Source organism: Sciurus carolinensis, chromosome 7, assembly GCF_902686445.1.
Source record: "Sciurus carolinensis chromosome 7, mSciCar1.2, whole genome shotgun sequence".
Taxonomy (NCBI): domain Eukaryota; kingdom Metazoa; phylum Chordata; class Mammalia; order Rodentia; family Sciuridae; genus Sciurus; species Sciurus carolinensis.
Genome location: NC_062219.1, coordinates 116498672 through 116515755, shown reverse-complemented (window position 1 = coordinate 116515755; position 17084 = coordinate 116498672). Strand labels below are relative to the sequence as shown.

General features: G+C 37.3%; 1 protein-coding gene across 1 annotated transcript in view; it reads left to right on the top strand.

The window, feature by feature from the left end:
- Positions 1 to 17084, top strand: part of Dnah8 (dynein axonemal heavy chain 8) — a 252532-nt gene that overhangs the window by 145975 nt on the left and 89473 nt on the right. The window contains 8 exon segments of the mRNA XM_047558191.1: positions 804 to 968; positions 4487 to 4713; positions 6621 to 6739; positions 8603 to 8706; positions 10068 to 10244; positions 12137 to 12304; positions 13051 to 13266; positions 16260 to 16397. Coding sequence (XP_047414147.1) covers positions 804 to 968; positions 4487 to 4713; positions 6621 to 6739; positions 8603 to 8706; positions 10068 to 10244; positions 12137 to 12304; positions 13051 to 13266; positions 16260 to 16397 — 1314 coding nt within the window.

The following is a 17084-nucleotide window of genomic DNA, read 5'->3' as shown; positions in this document are numbered from 1 at the left end:
ACCTGAGTCAGGAGGAATCCATGTGCAGGCATCCTGTGCTGCCTCCAAGAGGGCGATACAGAATGTGCTGTCCCAGGATGAGGTGCAGGAACAGGTACACTGTGCTTCTTCTCAGGGCAGCCTGTGTGAGACCTAGAGTCCAGTGGTTTCACTAAGAGCTGGTCAGGTAGTCCTCCTTGGCTCACCTCACATGCCAAAGTTCCAGGCTCCAGGGGGAGAGCAGGTGTTTACTCTCCATCACAGTGTTTGCATGCACAGTCCAGGCACAGAGGAACAGCCTTGCCAATTAGTAATGGAGGAGGCATCCCCAAAGTCAAGTTCCCAGAGGCCAGCCAAGGGCCAGCCCTGCAAGCACACCACCTTTAACTCTGCCCTGCACAGTCGTGATACTCATGCTTAATGGTGCAAGAGCAGGTTAAATATCTTGGAGCCAGATTTGAGAAGACTGACTAATCACTGGACATTTTAAGGAGTTGATCAGCTTGGTGGGGACATTTTTGTTTTGTTTTGTTGTTTTGCTTTTTTGTTTGTTTTTGTTTTGGTACCAGGGATTGAACCCAGGCTTATCACTAAGCCACAAAATATTTTTTTTGATGATATCTATTTGCGCACAGGGAAATATAATTTTCTTTTGATCAATAGAAAGTTACCTTGGCAATTTCTGGCTAAACAGGCATTTGACTGTGGAGATGCAGAAAGAAAATATGAAACACAGTGACATGTAGGGGGGTGGAGAAGGACCAAACTTTGGCAGTGTGGGGAACTCTTAAAGTATGGAATGCTTTCTTATCTGTTCCTCAAAGATCTCCAATTTGTTTGCACGGGATGAGATGGATGAAATCACCCAAGGACTAATATCCGTGATGAAACGGGAGCTGCCCCGTCACCCTCCGACCTTTGATAATCTGTATGAGTACTTCATTTCCAGATCCAGAAAGAACTTGCATGTTGTTCTCTGCTTCTCTCCAGTGAGTCTTCCTCTATTTTTCTTTTATCTATGCAAGAGGAGCTACTTATTTAAAAGTGCCCTTATAGTCTCTCTTCTCTGATGAGATATTTGCTCAGAAATTAACATTTGTTTCACTGAATTACAATGAACACTTTTGCCACCAATCTCCATTGATCAACATCTAATTACCAGCGTGATTGTTTAAAATATTCATATTATTAGAAATTATGGCTGAGCTTACAATTTTCATTAATTACAAAGAGATATATTGTTTGAATTTTAAGGAATTTGATGATACAATCTCCAAATCTCCAACTATCCTTCCATTATGGACATACCATCTAGAAAGTCGCTGGTGTAGGTTTGAATATCTCTAGTTCGCTGTGCTGCCTGGTACAGTAGCCATTAATCATATATGACTATTTAAGTTTTTATTCATTAAGATTGTATAAAAATAAAACTTCCATTCCTCAGTCCCATTAGCCCTATTTCCAGTGCACAATGACCATGTGCGACTAATGGCTACCAAACTGGAAATGACATCCATAGGACATTTCCATTGTCACACAGAGTTCCACAGGACAGCTCTGTGAGGTCTCGCTAATCTACTAAGTTGCCTGCTTCAGTTTTAGATCGTCTGATTTCCAGAACTCTTCTTTATAATCAATTGAATTTTGTCTCTATATGTTTCTCCTCTGCTTCTGATTTTACCTTGTAAAATGAACCCAGTTCCTGTCCCACGTAAAGTTTTTCAGATATTTGGAGGAAGTTTTTGCAGGATCCCTAAGTAGTTTCTTTCTTACAGCAAGCATCTGATCCTACAGCCTTCTGCACTTGTCCCAGAGTCCAGGTCCTTCATTGTCCTTGTCCTCTCTCTCCCAGTGTTGTCAGTTTTCTCTTAGAAGGTTTTTCCTAGAATGGAATCCTAAAGTGCTGATGTAGTCCCAGAACAGGAAGAGTGGAGTACACCACCTCCCTTCTTCTGAATGTTAAATTTATACACTGTTGCAGCCCAAAAAGAGTTTGTTTTTGTACTTTGGATCAGCATGCTTCCATCTCTCTTTAGCTGACTGATAATTCCTCTGTTTCTCATGCTTTTTTAAAAAATACTTTTAGTCATAGTTGTGATATCCCCAGTTATCAGTGATGAGTTCTGCTTCCTCAAATGTTGAGGTTTGAGCATTAGAGAAGGACGCCAGGCAAGCACAGAGAGCAGGCTTTTTTCTTTCTTTTTAAAATATTTTTGAATTGTAGGTGGATACAATATCTTTATTTTATTCATTTATTTTTATGTGGTGCTCAGGATCGAACCTAGTGCCTCACCTGTGCTAGGCAAGCACTTCACCACTGAGCTACAACCCCAGCCCTAGAGCAGGTTTTATTTAAAAGTAGTAACACAGACTTCTCCCGGAAGGGAGAAGGTGGCCTTGGCTGGTGAGAGTACCCTGCCCCTTTTATAGACTGAAGTTTCCTTTTTTCTCTGCTCTCTCCCGGCCTCATTTCTTTCCTGAGTAGGCCCAGGAGATGCCCTTGGGATGGCCAAAAGGTGAGAAGCAGATGGGCCCGGGGAAGGACCAAATGGAGCCATCGAGGCAGGTAGCAGCCAGGAGGCATTTATTAGCAATTTCCTGTCTGCAGTCGTTTGGGAGGGGTAGTATAGGCAGGTGATCTTTGAGAAGTATTGGAATGAGTTCTTCTTTGAAGGTCTTGTAGAACTCGGCTGAGGATCCGTCTGGTCCTGGGCTTTTCTTGGATGGTAGGTTTTTAATGGCTTCTTCTATTTCATTGCTTGATATTGATCTGTTTAAATTGTGTATGTCCTCCTGGTTCAGTTTGGGAGGAGCATATGTCTCTAGAAATTTATCAATGTCTTCGGTATTTTCTATTTTGTTGGAATACAGATTTTCAAAGTAGCTTCTCATTATGTTCTGTATCTCAGTGGTGTCTGTCTGTCGTGATATTTCCTTTTTCATCACAAATTTTAGTAATTTGAGTTTTCTCTCTCCTTCTCTTTGTTAGTGTGGCTAAGGGTTTGTCTATTTTGTTTATTTTTTTCAAAGAACCAACTTTTTGTTTTGTCAATTTTTTGAATTGTTTCTTTTGTTTCAATTTCATTGATTTCAGCTCTGATTTTAATTATTTCCTGTCTTCTACTACTTTTGCTGTTATTCTATTCTTCTTTTTCTAGGGCTTTGAGCTGTACTGTTAGGTCATTTAGTTGTTGACTTTTCATTGTTTTCTGGAATGCGCTCCATGCAATGAATTTTCCTCTTAGCGCTTTCATAGTGTCCCAGAGATTTTGATATATTATATCATCATTCTCATTGACCTCTAAGAATTTTTTTTATCTCCTCCCTGATGTTTTCTGTTATCCATGTTTCATTCAATAGCATATTATTTACTCTCCAGGTGTTGGAGTAATTTCTGTTTTTTATTTTGCCATTGATTTCTACTCTCAGTCCATTATGATCTGATAGAACACAAGGCAGTATCTCTATTTTTTTGTATTTCCTAAGGGCTGCTTTGTGGCATAACATATGGTCTATTTTCGAGAAGGTTCCATGTGCTGCTGAGAAGAAAGTGAATCTGCTCGTTGATGGATGGAATGTTCTATATATGTCTATTAAGTCTAGGTTATCAATTGTGTTATTGAGTTCTATGGTTTCTTTGGTTGGTTTTTGTTTGGAAGATCTATCTAGTGGTGACAGCAGTGTGTTAGAGTCACCCAGAATTATTGTGTTGTGGTCTATGTGATTCCTGAAATTGAGAAGGATTTGTTTGATGTACAGGGATGCACCATTGTTTGGGGCATAAATATTTACTATTGTTATGTCTTTCTGATTTATGGTTCCCTTAAGCAGTATGAACTGTCCTTCTTTATCCCTTCTGACTAACTTTGGCTTGAAGTCCACTTTATCTGATATAAGGATGGAAACCCGTGCTTTTTTACTGAGTCCATGTGCATGGTAGGTTTTTTCCATCCTTTCACCTTTAGTCTGTGGATGTCTTTTTCTATGAGATGAGTCTCTTGCAGGCAGCATATTGTTGGGTCTTTCTTTTTAATCCATTCTGCCAGTCTGTGTCTTTTGATTGATGAGTTTAGACCATTAACATTCAGGGTTATTATTGAGATATGATTTGTATTCCCAGTCATTTGGCTTATTTTTCGTTTTTAAGTTGGCTTGGTTTCTCCTTTGAGTGGTTTTTCTCTAAGGTAGTTCCTCCCTTTGCTGACCTCCATTGTTGTTTTTCATTTCCTCCTCATGGAATTAGGCAGGTGATCTTGGTGATCAAAAGACTCTGGAGACATTGACATTTCAGTCTCCCAGGGGTCGTTTCCAACTTCCCAAGTCCAAACTGGCCTCCATTTTCTGGATCTGACCCAATTGCCTATTCTACACTAACTGCCTGTCTTTAATTCTGGTTTCAGTTGGACACAATACCTGTATTTTTATGTTCGTGTGGTGCTGAGGATAAGTGCTCTACCACTGAGCCACAGCCTGGCCCCCTCATGCTTTTTCATTTTGCCGTCTTCAGGTTGGTGAGAAGTTCCGCGCCCGTTCCTTGAAATTCCCTGGCTTGATATCGGGTTGTACCATGGACTGGTTTAGTCGCTGGCCCAAGGAGGCTCTGGTTGCTGTGGCCTCCTATTTCCTTTTGGACTATAATATTGTCTGCTCTAGTGAAATTAAAAGACAAGTTGTAGAAACAATGGGCCTCTTTCATGACATGGTTTCTGAGAGCTGTGAAAGTTATTTCCAAAGGTAAGTGATATTACAAAAGCATGATAGCTATTGGAACCAACAGTTCCCTCTGAGGAGGAATTCAATGCAACATTCTGTAAAAGGCTCTTCTTATTGATTGAGCATGAAGTCCCAGCTACATTTAGATTTTTCTTGCATTGATTTTCCAGTGATTATGTATTGAAAGATGGCAAATAAATGATATTTAAAAATTAACTAGTACCCACATATAAATACCTCTTTGCCCTCCAGGCTTCCAAGTAACAGATGCTTAATGAATCTCTCTGTTTCATTTGCTTAATTTTGTTTTGAAAATGGCTTAACTAATTCATTATGAACTGTTTAAAATTAGTTTCTTATTCCAATGCATTATTTATTTAGATTAAAGAAGTACATTGTTTTTAAGTTTCTTTTTTGCCTTATGTTAAGGGAACATTTAGGTTTTGTATTTGCATGACTTAGTCTTATTGATACTCTTATGTCAAATAATTATGAAAAATAATTTTAATAGACTGAGAAAAACCACTCCTAAGAGTAGTAACAGTGTGTTCATTGTGTGAAAGTCGGTGTCAACCGTTCAAAACTACAGAGCCTTTCCCCCAAAGCATCATAGTTGCTGTGTCAGATTGACAGATGTGAACAAAGGTGGGCCCACACAGATTCCAGAACAGTGAGCTCCTCCCTTGAGGTTAATGGACAGTTGGGGGAGGGGTACAGAACCTTCCAGAAAAGCTATGCCTACTTTTCTGCATAGAGTTTGGGTAATACTTTCATTGATTTTTAAGGGAAGTCCCTGCCTCAAAAAGTTTGTTTATCCTGGACCCTTACCTTTACTTAAAACCATACCCATGCTACCCCTCTTAAATAATTCCAGATACTCTCCCAGATTCTCCTAGTGAGTCCATGTGCATCAATTCTTAACCACTGGGGAAATTTCCTTGCTCCTTAACTTGAACTACTTCTGCCAAGATAAATTTTCACTTTCATATAGATTTAAAGACCTGTTTCTTTGTTTTGGGAATTTTTGGCCTGTTTTTCAATTTTTAAAAAATATTTTCTGAAAAAATATATTTTCTGAAGTTGAAGTTTATTCTGAATGTTTTATAGGATGCTTTAAGGCTAGTCATATATATTCTGAATGTTTTATAGGACACTTTGAGTATAGTCATATATATACCCAACTCCTCAAAACAACAAAAAACAAAAAAACAAAACAAAACAAAAAACCCCAAATCCAAACCCACAATACTTTAAGAACATCCAAAAGGTAGACAAAGGTGGACAATTAATATAAAAAGTAAAATAATTTTATATGTGAGGAGCTCTTCTTGAGTTTCTTCTACAGAAAACTATTTCTTTTGTTTATTGCTGTTAAATATAATTCTTTAGTAAAGCCCGCACTGAGTTGAACATTTGAATCAAGCGTGTCTGTCTTGATTTCAAGGCCAGTTCAGTGAATCAGGGGAGAGATTGGTTTTGCTTTTGCAAACCCACCCAGCTGGGATCTCACAGTGGAGAGGTGTGTAGCAAACAGCATTTGAATGAAAACAATCACAGTACAAATTCATTTCAACCACTGGGTAAGATTTGTCCAGAACCTTAGCGTTGTCAAAGTATATTCACATATGCTATTTAATTTGATCTTCATGAAATTCTGGGAGGGGTACAGCAGACATTCTTCTCTCAGGTTTCCATCTGTGGAAACAGAAGTCTAGAGTGGAAGTGAGGGTCAAGTCAGAGACCCTCAGGGACCAAGGACCAGAGGCTGTGTGCTTTCCGCCTCTCCTCTGGCATGCGTAACTGTGTCCTCGCTGGTAGGGAACTGTTCTGCGGAATCACACATTTCACAGTGGGTAGAGTGTCGCATGGACATTTTATGGGAGTACAGCAGAATGACAGAGGTGGCCATTTTTATATTCTACTTTCAGATACCGCCGAAGAGCACATGTGACTCCCAAGTCGTATCTCTCATTTATCAATGGTTACAAAAACATTTACACTGACAAAGTGAAATTTATTAACGACCAAGCAGAACGTATGAATATTGGTAAGAGGAATAGAATCTCCATCTCTTTCTGGGTTAGTTTGACAGGGATGCTAACAGTTTGTTGGTTGGGTATTGTAGTGTTTGAAAACAAAATGCTAACTCGACTTAAAATAGCAGATGATTTTAAGGGGGATACCCTTGAGGGTCTTTTGGCAGAAGAAAATGTAAAAGGAGGTGGCCCATTTTTTTCTCTAGAAACATTGCTGTTAGCTCTTTCAATTTGGGGTTCACCATGTTGGGCACAAGTTCCTGTAATCCCTGAGCCATTGCCTTCAGTTAATGGGTCGGCAGCTCTTAGACCTTCCTTGCAATTTCAGTTTTCAGTTTCAATATGATTTGCATACACTTTGCCACATTTACGCCTCCTAAATTACTAACAAAGAAAAAGGCAAAGCAGAAACAAAAATCCAAAAAGAGCCAGTTTACTTGAGCAATGCCCTGAGTGTCCACATTTGGGGTCAGGTAGGGAAAGTACACATTGGAATTGATTGTATGTTCAGAAAGCATGTGGCCCAAATGATCCAAAGCACCTTTGTTCTTTCACTTCCTCTAAAATTTGGTCATGTAGCCTCACTGAGCTCTAAGGTCTGCGATCTTAGTGATGACAGGAACACTGGGCAGAAACCTTCTCCCGTGGTTTTTCTCATGACTCAGCTTCTTGCAGCTTTTCTGACGATGCTCTAAAGTCAGTACTGGGCTGAAGCTGGCTCCTGAAAGCCAATCGGTAAATTTTTAGGAATTTCATGATCTGTCTGTTAAACATAACCTTTATTAAAAATTAAGTCACATGTACTTATAATCTAATGAATTATATTAAAAACACAGGCAAGCTGGGTATGGTGGTGCATGCCTGTAATCCCAGCAGCTCAGGAGGCTGAGGCAGGAGGATTGTGAGTTCAGAGCCAGCCTTAGCAACTTAGTGAGGCACTAAGTAACTCAACCAAACCCTGTCTCTAAAGAAAACAAAAAAAGACTGGGGATGTGGCTCAGTGATTAAGTGCTTCTGGGTTCAATCCCTGGTACCAAACAAACAAAATCCAGGCAATAAATACCCCAAACTTACCACTTCCTACTTATTTTTACTCTATTTTACTATTATTAATATTCTTCAGGAAATTTATCTCTATTCTAACTGAAAATTATGTAATGATGTGCCACTGAGAAACTTCTGGTAGTTTGAAATTGACCAGGGTGGAAGAATTTACACCTTCAAATTGGAAAAATATACAGACGACTACTTGCCCTCCCATGAGAGACCCAAGATATTAATCCTTTACCTAGATAGCACTGTCTAGAACCCAGCTGCAATTACTTTGCTCCAGGGAACTGAAAACCAGTCAGTTATAGAAGTTTTACAATGATTTTCATTTTTATGGCAAAGAAAAGCACAAAAACGTTAATGTATTTTCTATCTCATTTGCCACCTGAGCTGCAACATGATACGAAGGGGAAAAAAATGACTGCTACAAAACATTTACAAAACCAAGGACAGACTAAGTTTGTCAAATAAGTTTAGTGGCTGCATTGATTCTCTTCAGTAAGACGTGGTGATTTTCCCACTAATGTAACTAAATGATACTCTTTAAAAGCTATTTTTTAGGAGTTTTTTTTTTTTCCATTTTTTGTGGTGCTGGGGATTAAATAGATGATATCCTTCAATCACAGCTATTTTCCCCCTGATGAAACTCTTGGAAGTATGTTGTTCCTAAGATATGTATATTTTATAGCTTTAGTTCATAATTAATTATCTTGTGTTTGTGATATTACATATACAATGCCTTATAAATAGTAAATACTGAATAAATATTTGATAAAGGGATATACATCTACTCAGCAAGAGTGTGTATGTGTGTGTTTGTAAAGGTCTTGATAAACTTATGGAGGCAAGTGAATCCGTTGCTAAACTCTCTCAGGATCTTGCAGTAAAGGAGAAGGAATTGGCCGTGGCTTCTATAAAAGCAGATGAAGTAAGCTTGCATTTATTCTGTCACTACCAATGAGGAATATTTTCCTGTGTTAAAAAGCATTATTTTAAAACATTATTAAAATTAGAGTATATACCTACAGATTCGTTCTGGTAAGATGGTGTTTGCAGAAGTCGTTTTGTTTTACTTATACCCAAGCATATCTAAACGATCACATCCTTGACCTTGTCTTAGACGATTCTTCCCTCTCTTACTCTGTCTCTCTCATTCTCTCTCATCTCAATGGAATTTCTGATTGACCATGGGTTATATTTGGACTTCTTTCCAAAATTCCTGCATGCTTTAGGTTCCTAGAATGACCCAGGTCTCAAAGTTTGTTTCGAGGAGGGAAAATGATAAGAGGAAGAGTTAATGGAGTTAAAAAAAAATACTCCTCCTGGGTGACAGGGATATATACTGCTGCTCCTCTGGAGATAAATACAGCCACCTCTCAGACTGCTTTCAGTATCCACTGAGAGTCAGTTAAGAATAGAAACCTAAGCCCTGACCCTAGGCAGTTACCAGAGTGAGTGACATAACATAGGGGAGGGACTTAGCATAGTCCTGGTGTGTGATAAACACTCAACAAACACTAACTGTTTTTATCATTATTGCATGAGACTTCCTATGGTTTCTGACCTTGTTCCATTATGCTTCCTTGAATTATTTTAATTATCTAAAAATTTAGAGTGAAAAATACTGTTTTTTCCTTATTTATGAATGTAATTTAAAATGTATATTGATATATTCTATGTATAAATTTAAGAATAATTTATAACTTAAAAATAAAAATTAAAAATGTATATATACATATACCTGTATATACATACAAATATATGTATATATCTGTAGGTACATGTATGTATATGTGCATACATGTATGTATACATGTATATATCCGTACACATAAAATTAAACATACACATATATGTAATGTATATTAAAATTAAATATATATACACATATATAATATAATAAAAATTAAATATGTACACACTGTATAATATAATCACATATACATTTATATATATGTAAATACATGTCTTATATATGCATATATTACATGTGTGTAATTAAAATTAAATACATGCACATATTTATCATATGTATGTCATTATATTATATGTAATATATAGGCATACATATATTTAATTTTAAGCCTAAAGACAAATTAGAAGAGGAAGAATAAACTGAACTGTTCAAAGGAATTACCTTAGCAAACCTTAAAATACAGATGACTTAGATGAGGAATAAATTTTTTCTTATTCATGTTTTATACTACATTAAAGGAATATTCTCTCCCTTCACAAATCTCTCAATTTGGCTTGAAAGATTTACCTTCATGTGTTTCCTCAATTCAACAGGTGTTAGCAGAAGTCACAGTAAGTGCTCAGGCTTCAGCCAAAGTTAAAAATGAAGTGCAAGAGGTAAAAGACAAAGCCCAGAAAATTGTGGATGAAATCGATAGTGAAAAAGTAATCGCTGAGACCAAACTCGAGGCCGCCAGACCTGCGCTGGAGGAAGCAGAAGCTGCCCTGAATGTGAGCAGTACATTGTCACCCCTCCCAACACAAGTCCTAGCAGGCGCCACCTTGCCTTACGTGAAAGTAACTGGGATTTTGTAGTCAAACACCTAACTGAATTCTTAATGTGATTTGTAATCTCGAAGTCTGGAAACAAATGTTTCCATTGGCTCAGTTTCCTAAATTCTAACTTTTTTAGAGTCCTCATTCCTATAACCTGGTATTCTCATTCTATAAATCAACCTTCCTTGAGAATTGAGAAATAATGCCTAATAAATAAAAATAAAGCCTAATTAGAGCATGAGGGAGTCAGATTACACAGAAAGCCTTAGTTCCTCCAGCATCCCCTCCAGGTTGTGGCTTTCCCCCTTTTGAACGCTCTTAGGATGAACTCCCAAGCCAGGCATGCGCAGCTGAGGCAAGAGGGCCTCTGCTTTGGAGGCAGGCCAATATGCATTTGCTGCTCAGGACTGCCTCTTCTTAGATAAATGGTCTGAAATAAGTTTACTTCTCTTGGGTCTCCATGGGGATTGCAAATCCTGGTTGATCCTTGAAGGATTCAGGTAAGCCTTCAAGGTAATTAATATTATTGTGGGGCCCATAGAAAGTGCTCAGTAAATATTAGTGCTTCTGCTGCTGTGACACACTGTGATACGCTGTCTTCTGCTTCTTGAACGCAATCTCTTTTCATTCTGTCCCTATACACAATATGTACCAACTGTACAGAAATACCTGCAGGCTTCTGGAAGAATCATCAACTGCTACTGCTAAATGTGCTTCCCCTCTGCCGGGAATGCTTTTCTTAACCTTTGTGGCCTTGTAAGAGTCATTCTTTAAATCTGGGCTCTGACCTCACTTCTTACAGAAAGTTTCCAGTTCTTCTGGTCTCTTCTTAGGTTTCTATCATGGCAGAAATCCTGTTTGAGGGTAATTATGTTTCTTCTAACTTCCTTGGGAGATTACAAAGCCAAGGTTATTTTTGTTTATTTTATATGAGAGAATGCCTGTAACTGTTCAATTAATGGATAAATCTATGATAATCATTTAATAAAAACCTCACAATGATCAGAACACATCCTCCTCCCCCACTGCTTCTCTAGTTCCCACGAATAACATAAAAAAAAAGTGAGATCATTGAACTGAATAGTCTCTGGACATTTACTGATTATTGGGTCTCCAATAATCAATCTTTCTTGCCTTAAATGACAGGCAATGTCTTATTCCAAACCCAGCTCACTGACAGAAACTTTAAAAAATATTTTTAAAAATATTTTTTGTATTTGTAGATGGACAGCATGCCTTATTTTATTTGTTTATTTTTATGTGGTGCTGTGTGTCGAACCCAGTGCCTCACGTGTTCTAGGCAAGTGCTCTGCTACGGACCTACAGCCCCAGCCCTCAAAAATATTTTTATTAGCCATATGCTATAACAATTTATCTTGTTTTCCTTCTAATTACTCCCCCTTTCATATCCAGGGCAACCTAAAAGTAAAGACTGAAGGTGAGGTTTCTGATATTCAGAGCTTGGTCTCTTAATATCCACACATAATCTAATCTCTGTGCTTTGAAGATGCAAGATGTCTAAATATAACACATCCACGGGGCTCATTAGCTGAGGTCTGGAGTGGTGAGCAATGAATAGGAGTGATATTTTAAATCAAGTATTTAGGAGCAACAGGGAAGAAAGGAATAAAAACAAACTGAAATCCCAAAACGACAATGAGAGAGTCACTATGCAAAATCTTGGAATTTAAACCCTTGAGGGGATAATGTCAGGGGTTGGGGGAGAAAATGTTTTAAAAAAATAAATAAATAAAGTTTTTTTTTACCTCATTTAAAACAATTGGATTTCCATTTGACTATTAATATGTCTCTACAAAAAATATATTGATTTCTCATCCCAAATACAGACTATCAAACCAAATGATATTGCCACAGTCCGGAAACTTGCAAAACCACCACATCTTATTATGAGAATCATGGACTGTGTGCTGCTACTGTTTCAAAAGAAAATTGACCCTGTTACAATGGATCCTGAAAAACCTTGCTGCAAGCCATCATGGGCAGAGTCATTAAAGGTAATTGACATCTGTCTTTATAAGTCCTACAAGGCACATCAGGTGTCCCCAGCCCAGGACACTCAGTATAGACCAGATGAGCTGGCAGGCATGACTGATCATTGTATATTGAAGAGCTTGTTTGTCTTAAACTGCATCACCCAAAATGTAAGTAGGGATAGGTTTTGAAGCTGAAGTTCTTTTTTTTAAAAAAAAAATGTTTTTATTAGTGCAGTATAATTATACATAATAGTGGGGTTCATTTGCCAAATGCCTTCTTTTTACAAATGGTTCCAGAACCAATGACTAACATTGGCACAGCCTCGGTGTCAACTCAACCATCACCAAAGGGGTCCTGTGTAGTTGGCATTGTTCAGACATACTTACAAAACAGGAAACTTATATGACTTTTCTTCTTTACTCTTTCACTATGGAAGTTGGAAGACAATTTGCAATTTGCAAATTTAGGTTTACCATTGTCAATAGTCTTGATTGGTATCTTTGAGTGAATAATTGAAAAAATCTGATTTAGAAATACATACTAGGGCTGCAGTTGTGGCTCAGTGGTAGAGCACTTGCCTGGCATATGTGAGGTCCTGGGTTCCATACTCAGCACCACAGATAAAACAATAAATTTTTAAAAATCCAATGGCAACTAAAAAAATAATTAAAACAAAAAAAATGTAAAAACAAGAAATACATACTAAGTCAGGAAGAAAGTACTCTCTCCCCCCCTAGACCTTACAGCCTGTAGATCTGTTTTTCAGCTGATGAGTGCGACAGGATTCTTGTGGAGTCTGCAGCAGTTCCCCAAGGACACCATAAATGAAGAGACTGTTGAGTTACTACAGCCATATTTCAATATGGATGATTACTCTTTTGAAAGTGCCAAAAAAGTCTGCGGGAACGTGGCTGGTCTGCTGTCTTGGACGCTTGCTATGGCGACCTTCTATGGCATCAACAAGGAAGTGTTGCCTCTGAAGGTAAATCCCCTCCTTCTCCCAGTGAATCAGCATTTAGTAAACACCAGTTTCACTGCTGTTAGCAAAGCAAGCAAAATGTAGATTGAAATAGGTAGATATCCTTATAACCAAATTTTCTTTTTTTTCCAATGTCCTCTTCTTTATCTGTTACTTGTTTTTGACAATGCAGAGAAGAAACCAAAACCTACTCATTAACTTCAAAAGGAAATTAGCTTATTAAGAATGATAATCAAATTGTCATAACAGAAAACTTGCCCTTTCTTTAAAATTTGGGGACGAAGTTCTGGGATTGAGTACAAGTCCTCTGTTTCAAACAAAACTTATAAAAATTAGGATCAACATCCAGAAATGTCTCAAAACCTAAAAGACAGAGAACCTGATATGCCATCTAAGAAACAAGCAGTCAAACTGAATTTAAAATGTCCTCTACAAAAGAAGAGAAATCAGGATCTCATAAACGTCTAGCAACCTTAAATATTTGTGGTTAATGGAAACATAAGTGGAGTCTTGAGGAGGAAATTGCTGTGGTCCAAGAATTTAGTAAAAGGTCATGCTTCATTTATGAGTAACAATAAGAAGTTCTTAAGGATGCAATTGAAGTGTCTGTGAGTGTGCATACACACATATACACATATCTTGTACACCCAGCCAGGCTGACCTTCATGTCTGAGGGAACAGGAAGACTTTGTTAGGAAAGTAAGGATTCGTAAAATATATCCTCCAGGTATGCTCTGCTCACAAAGCAGGAACTCAACTCCTGAACCCCACAGAGCTAAAAGTTGTGGGTGGTCACTCTGTGGAATGGAAAATGATGAAAATGTGGACAGGGGGTGACTGTCTTTCATAGGAAGTCTTAATGGAAATATCTACTCTTTATGTAGGTGATGTTGAGAAAAAAAATTTTTTTTAAATTAAAAATGAAAAAGTTGTAACAAAGGGAAATAATGGGAAAATATAGCCAATTCATCCAAACAAAAAGATACTAAAGGACAGACATGGTATGACAAAGGTAGAATTCAAGAAAAAAAGACACATGAGCATAGTTCATTGATAAAAATCATGATCCACAGTGAAGCCTTAATTTTAATAATGCTTTATGAAAGAAAAAATAAAATAAAAATTTATTCTAATAAAATCTATTAGAATCTTAAGTGGGAATTAACAAAAATCATAAGGTAACTTGAGGTCACAGCGTACACTATCAATCTTTGGAAGATCTGTAGCATAAGGCTGGTCTCACAGGCATGCCAGTTGGCCAGACTCATTGTAATGCTCTGATCTTGCCCCCTTGAAATTCTTAATAAACTTTTAACAAGGACACTTACATTATAGTTTTTTACTGGGCCCTTAAATTATGGATCCAATCCTGAGTGGGTATGAATAAATAGCTACCCAGAAATTTTATGTGATGTTATTTTTAATGTTGAATAGCTACATTGAACTTTCTTCAGTGTAAACAAACAATGTGAAATTATTTCTAGTGCTCAAGAAACATTAACAAAAAGTGATCATATTGAAGAAGGCCTTGATTAAATTCCCCAAAGCAAAAAATTAGAAGTTTACATTAAAAAAAAAAAAAAAAAACCAGTCATTTCTATTTGGGGAATGATTAAAACAAGCTAAATACCAAAGCTTCTGCAATATAACCAAACTGTACAGTCTCAGCCCTTCAATGCATCAAATAGACTAAAACTTCCATGAAAGAGTTAAAGTACATACTCACTCACCAGCATACATACACACAAAATTTAAGGAAAGCAGAAAAGAATTAATAAAATAACCTTAAAATGAGAGAAGAGAAAAACAGAATTCATGAGCAAATCTAAAAACTGATGCTTTGCAAAAATAGAGACATATTCCTGAAAATCTAATAAATAGGAGAACCACAAGAACAAATAAATATTGAAAGATAAATCCATACAATCATAGATGTATAGATTTAAATAATTAAAGTGCAAATTATTCATAATCACATGTAAAAACTTTAGATAATGTAAATGAAATGACAGGTCTGGGAAAACAGCTAAAATCAAATATACATCAAGAAAGAAAATGAAACAGTTAACAAAGAACATCTACCCCAGAAAGCTCTGGGCTAGATTACTGATTAATTACTTTAAATTTACAAGAAATTTGCAGGGTGAGGTGGTGCATGCCTGTAATCCCAGCAGCCCAGGAGGCTAAGGCAGGAGGATGGTGAGCTCACAGTTAGTTTCAGCAATTTAGTGAGGCCCTAAGCAACCCAGTGAGACCCTGTCTCAAAAATAAAATACAAAATAAAAAGGGACGGAGTGTGGCTCAGTGGTTAAGTGCCCCTGAGTTCAATCCCCAGTATAATTTCCATGCTGCAGGATTTAGGAAAAGATGAAAAACTGCTGTCATAGTAATTTCATTTCAAAGAAATTTACCAAACAATTCAAAATGTTTACAGATCTTAATAGTATTTACCACAGTGTTATTTATAAGGATTAAAAATGGGAGTGGGGAGAAACGTATAAAGGTAGGAAAAAGGTTAAGTAAACTATGATACATTCATATTGTGGGTTATCTTGTAGCCATATCAGTAATATTCATGAAAAAAATGTTTAAGGACACGGGGAAATGATCACAGTAAATAAAAAATCAAAATGCCACTTACCAACTTCTCTTTTTTTTTTTTCAGTTTTTCACGTACTTTATAAAACATTTTCATTGACCAACTTCATACAATACTCACAGGTTATCTCTGAGTAAAATCAGGGTGATTTTTTTCTCTTTCCTATGCATTGTTGCACCTTTCCTGTTTTCTCGATTGAACATTAATAATTAAAAGGAAAATCATTAATGAAATATCCCAGAGTCCTCTGCTTCCCCAGCTGCAAACACTGAGGCATTGACCTCCAGAGAACTATCCACTGTAAAAATCATGTCATTTCTGGTAGCCTTTCCAATCAAAATCATGACCGTTTCTTGGAGCTAACAGGGCTCTCTGTGAACCCCCTCTTTCTTTCAAGGCAAACCTGGCCAAGCAGGAAGGCCGCTTAGCCGTTGCTAACGCCGAGTTAGGGAAGGCCCAGGCCCTGCTGGATGAGAAGCAAGCCGAGCTGGACAAAGTGCAAGCAAAATTTGATTCAGCCATGAATGAGAAAATGGTGAGAGCAAGTGAAGGAAATTACTAAAATGTTGTTCTGAAACTTCACACGAGTGTGTGTCCTATTTGGAAATGAGGCAAATGTTTATGTTGAAAATTCTCCTTGGAATGCCTTTATGCTGGCTCTCTCAGCCTATTATGCATCTTTGGCACTCAAATTTCTTTTTTTGCTTTTTTTTTTTTTTATCATCATGAATCTATGAGAAAAAGAGTACTGATTTGGGAATTAGGAAAAAAAAAAAAGTCCAAAATCCAGCTCATTATTCTTGTACATAATGGTGGGAGTTGTGTCACATTCTTATGTGCACACAATATAATCATAATTTGGCCAATATGTTTCCCCAATATTTCCCCTTTCCCTTCCTTTCTCCCTTTTCTCTACTGATCTCCCTTCAGGTTTTACAGGATTCCGCTACATCTTTATTTTCCTTTTTTCTCTCTTATCTTCCTCATATGACCCTTTTTCTGAGTCTGGTGTATTATAATGTTCTCAAGTTCCAACCATTTTCCTGCAAATGACAATTTCATTCTTCTTAATGACTGAATAAAACTCCATTGTATATCTATACCACATTTTCTTCATCCACTTATGAATACTTAGGCTGGTTCCATTGTTTGTTTATTGTGGATCGTGCTGCTATAAACGTGGGTATGCATGTATCACTGTAGTATGATGACTTTAATTCTT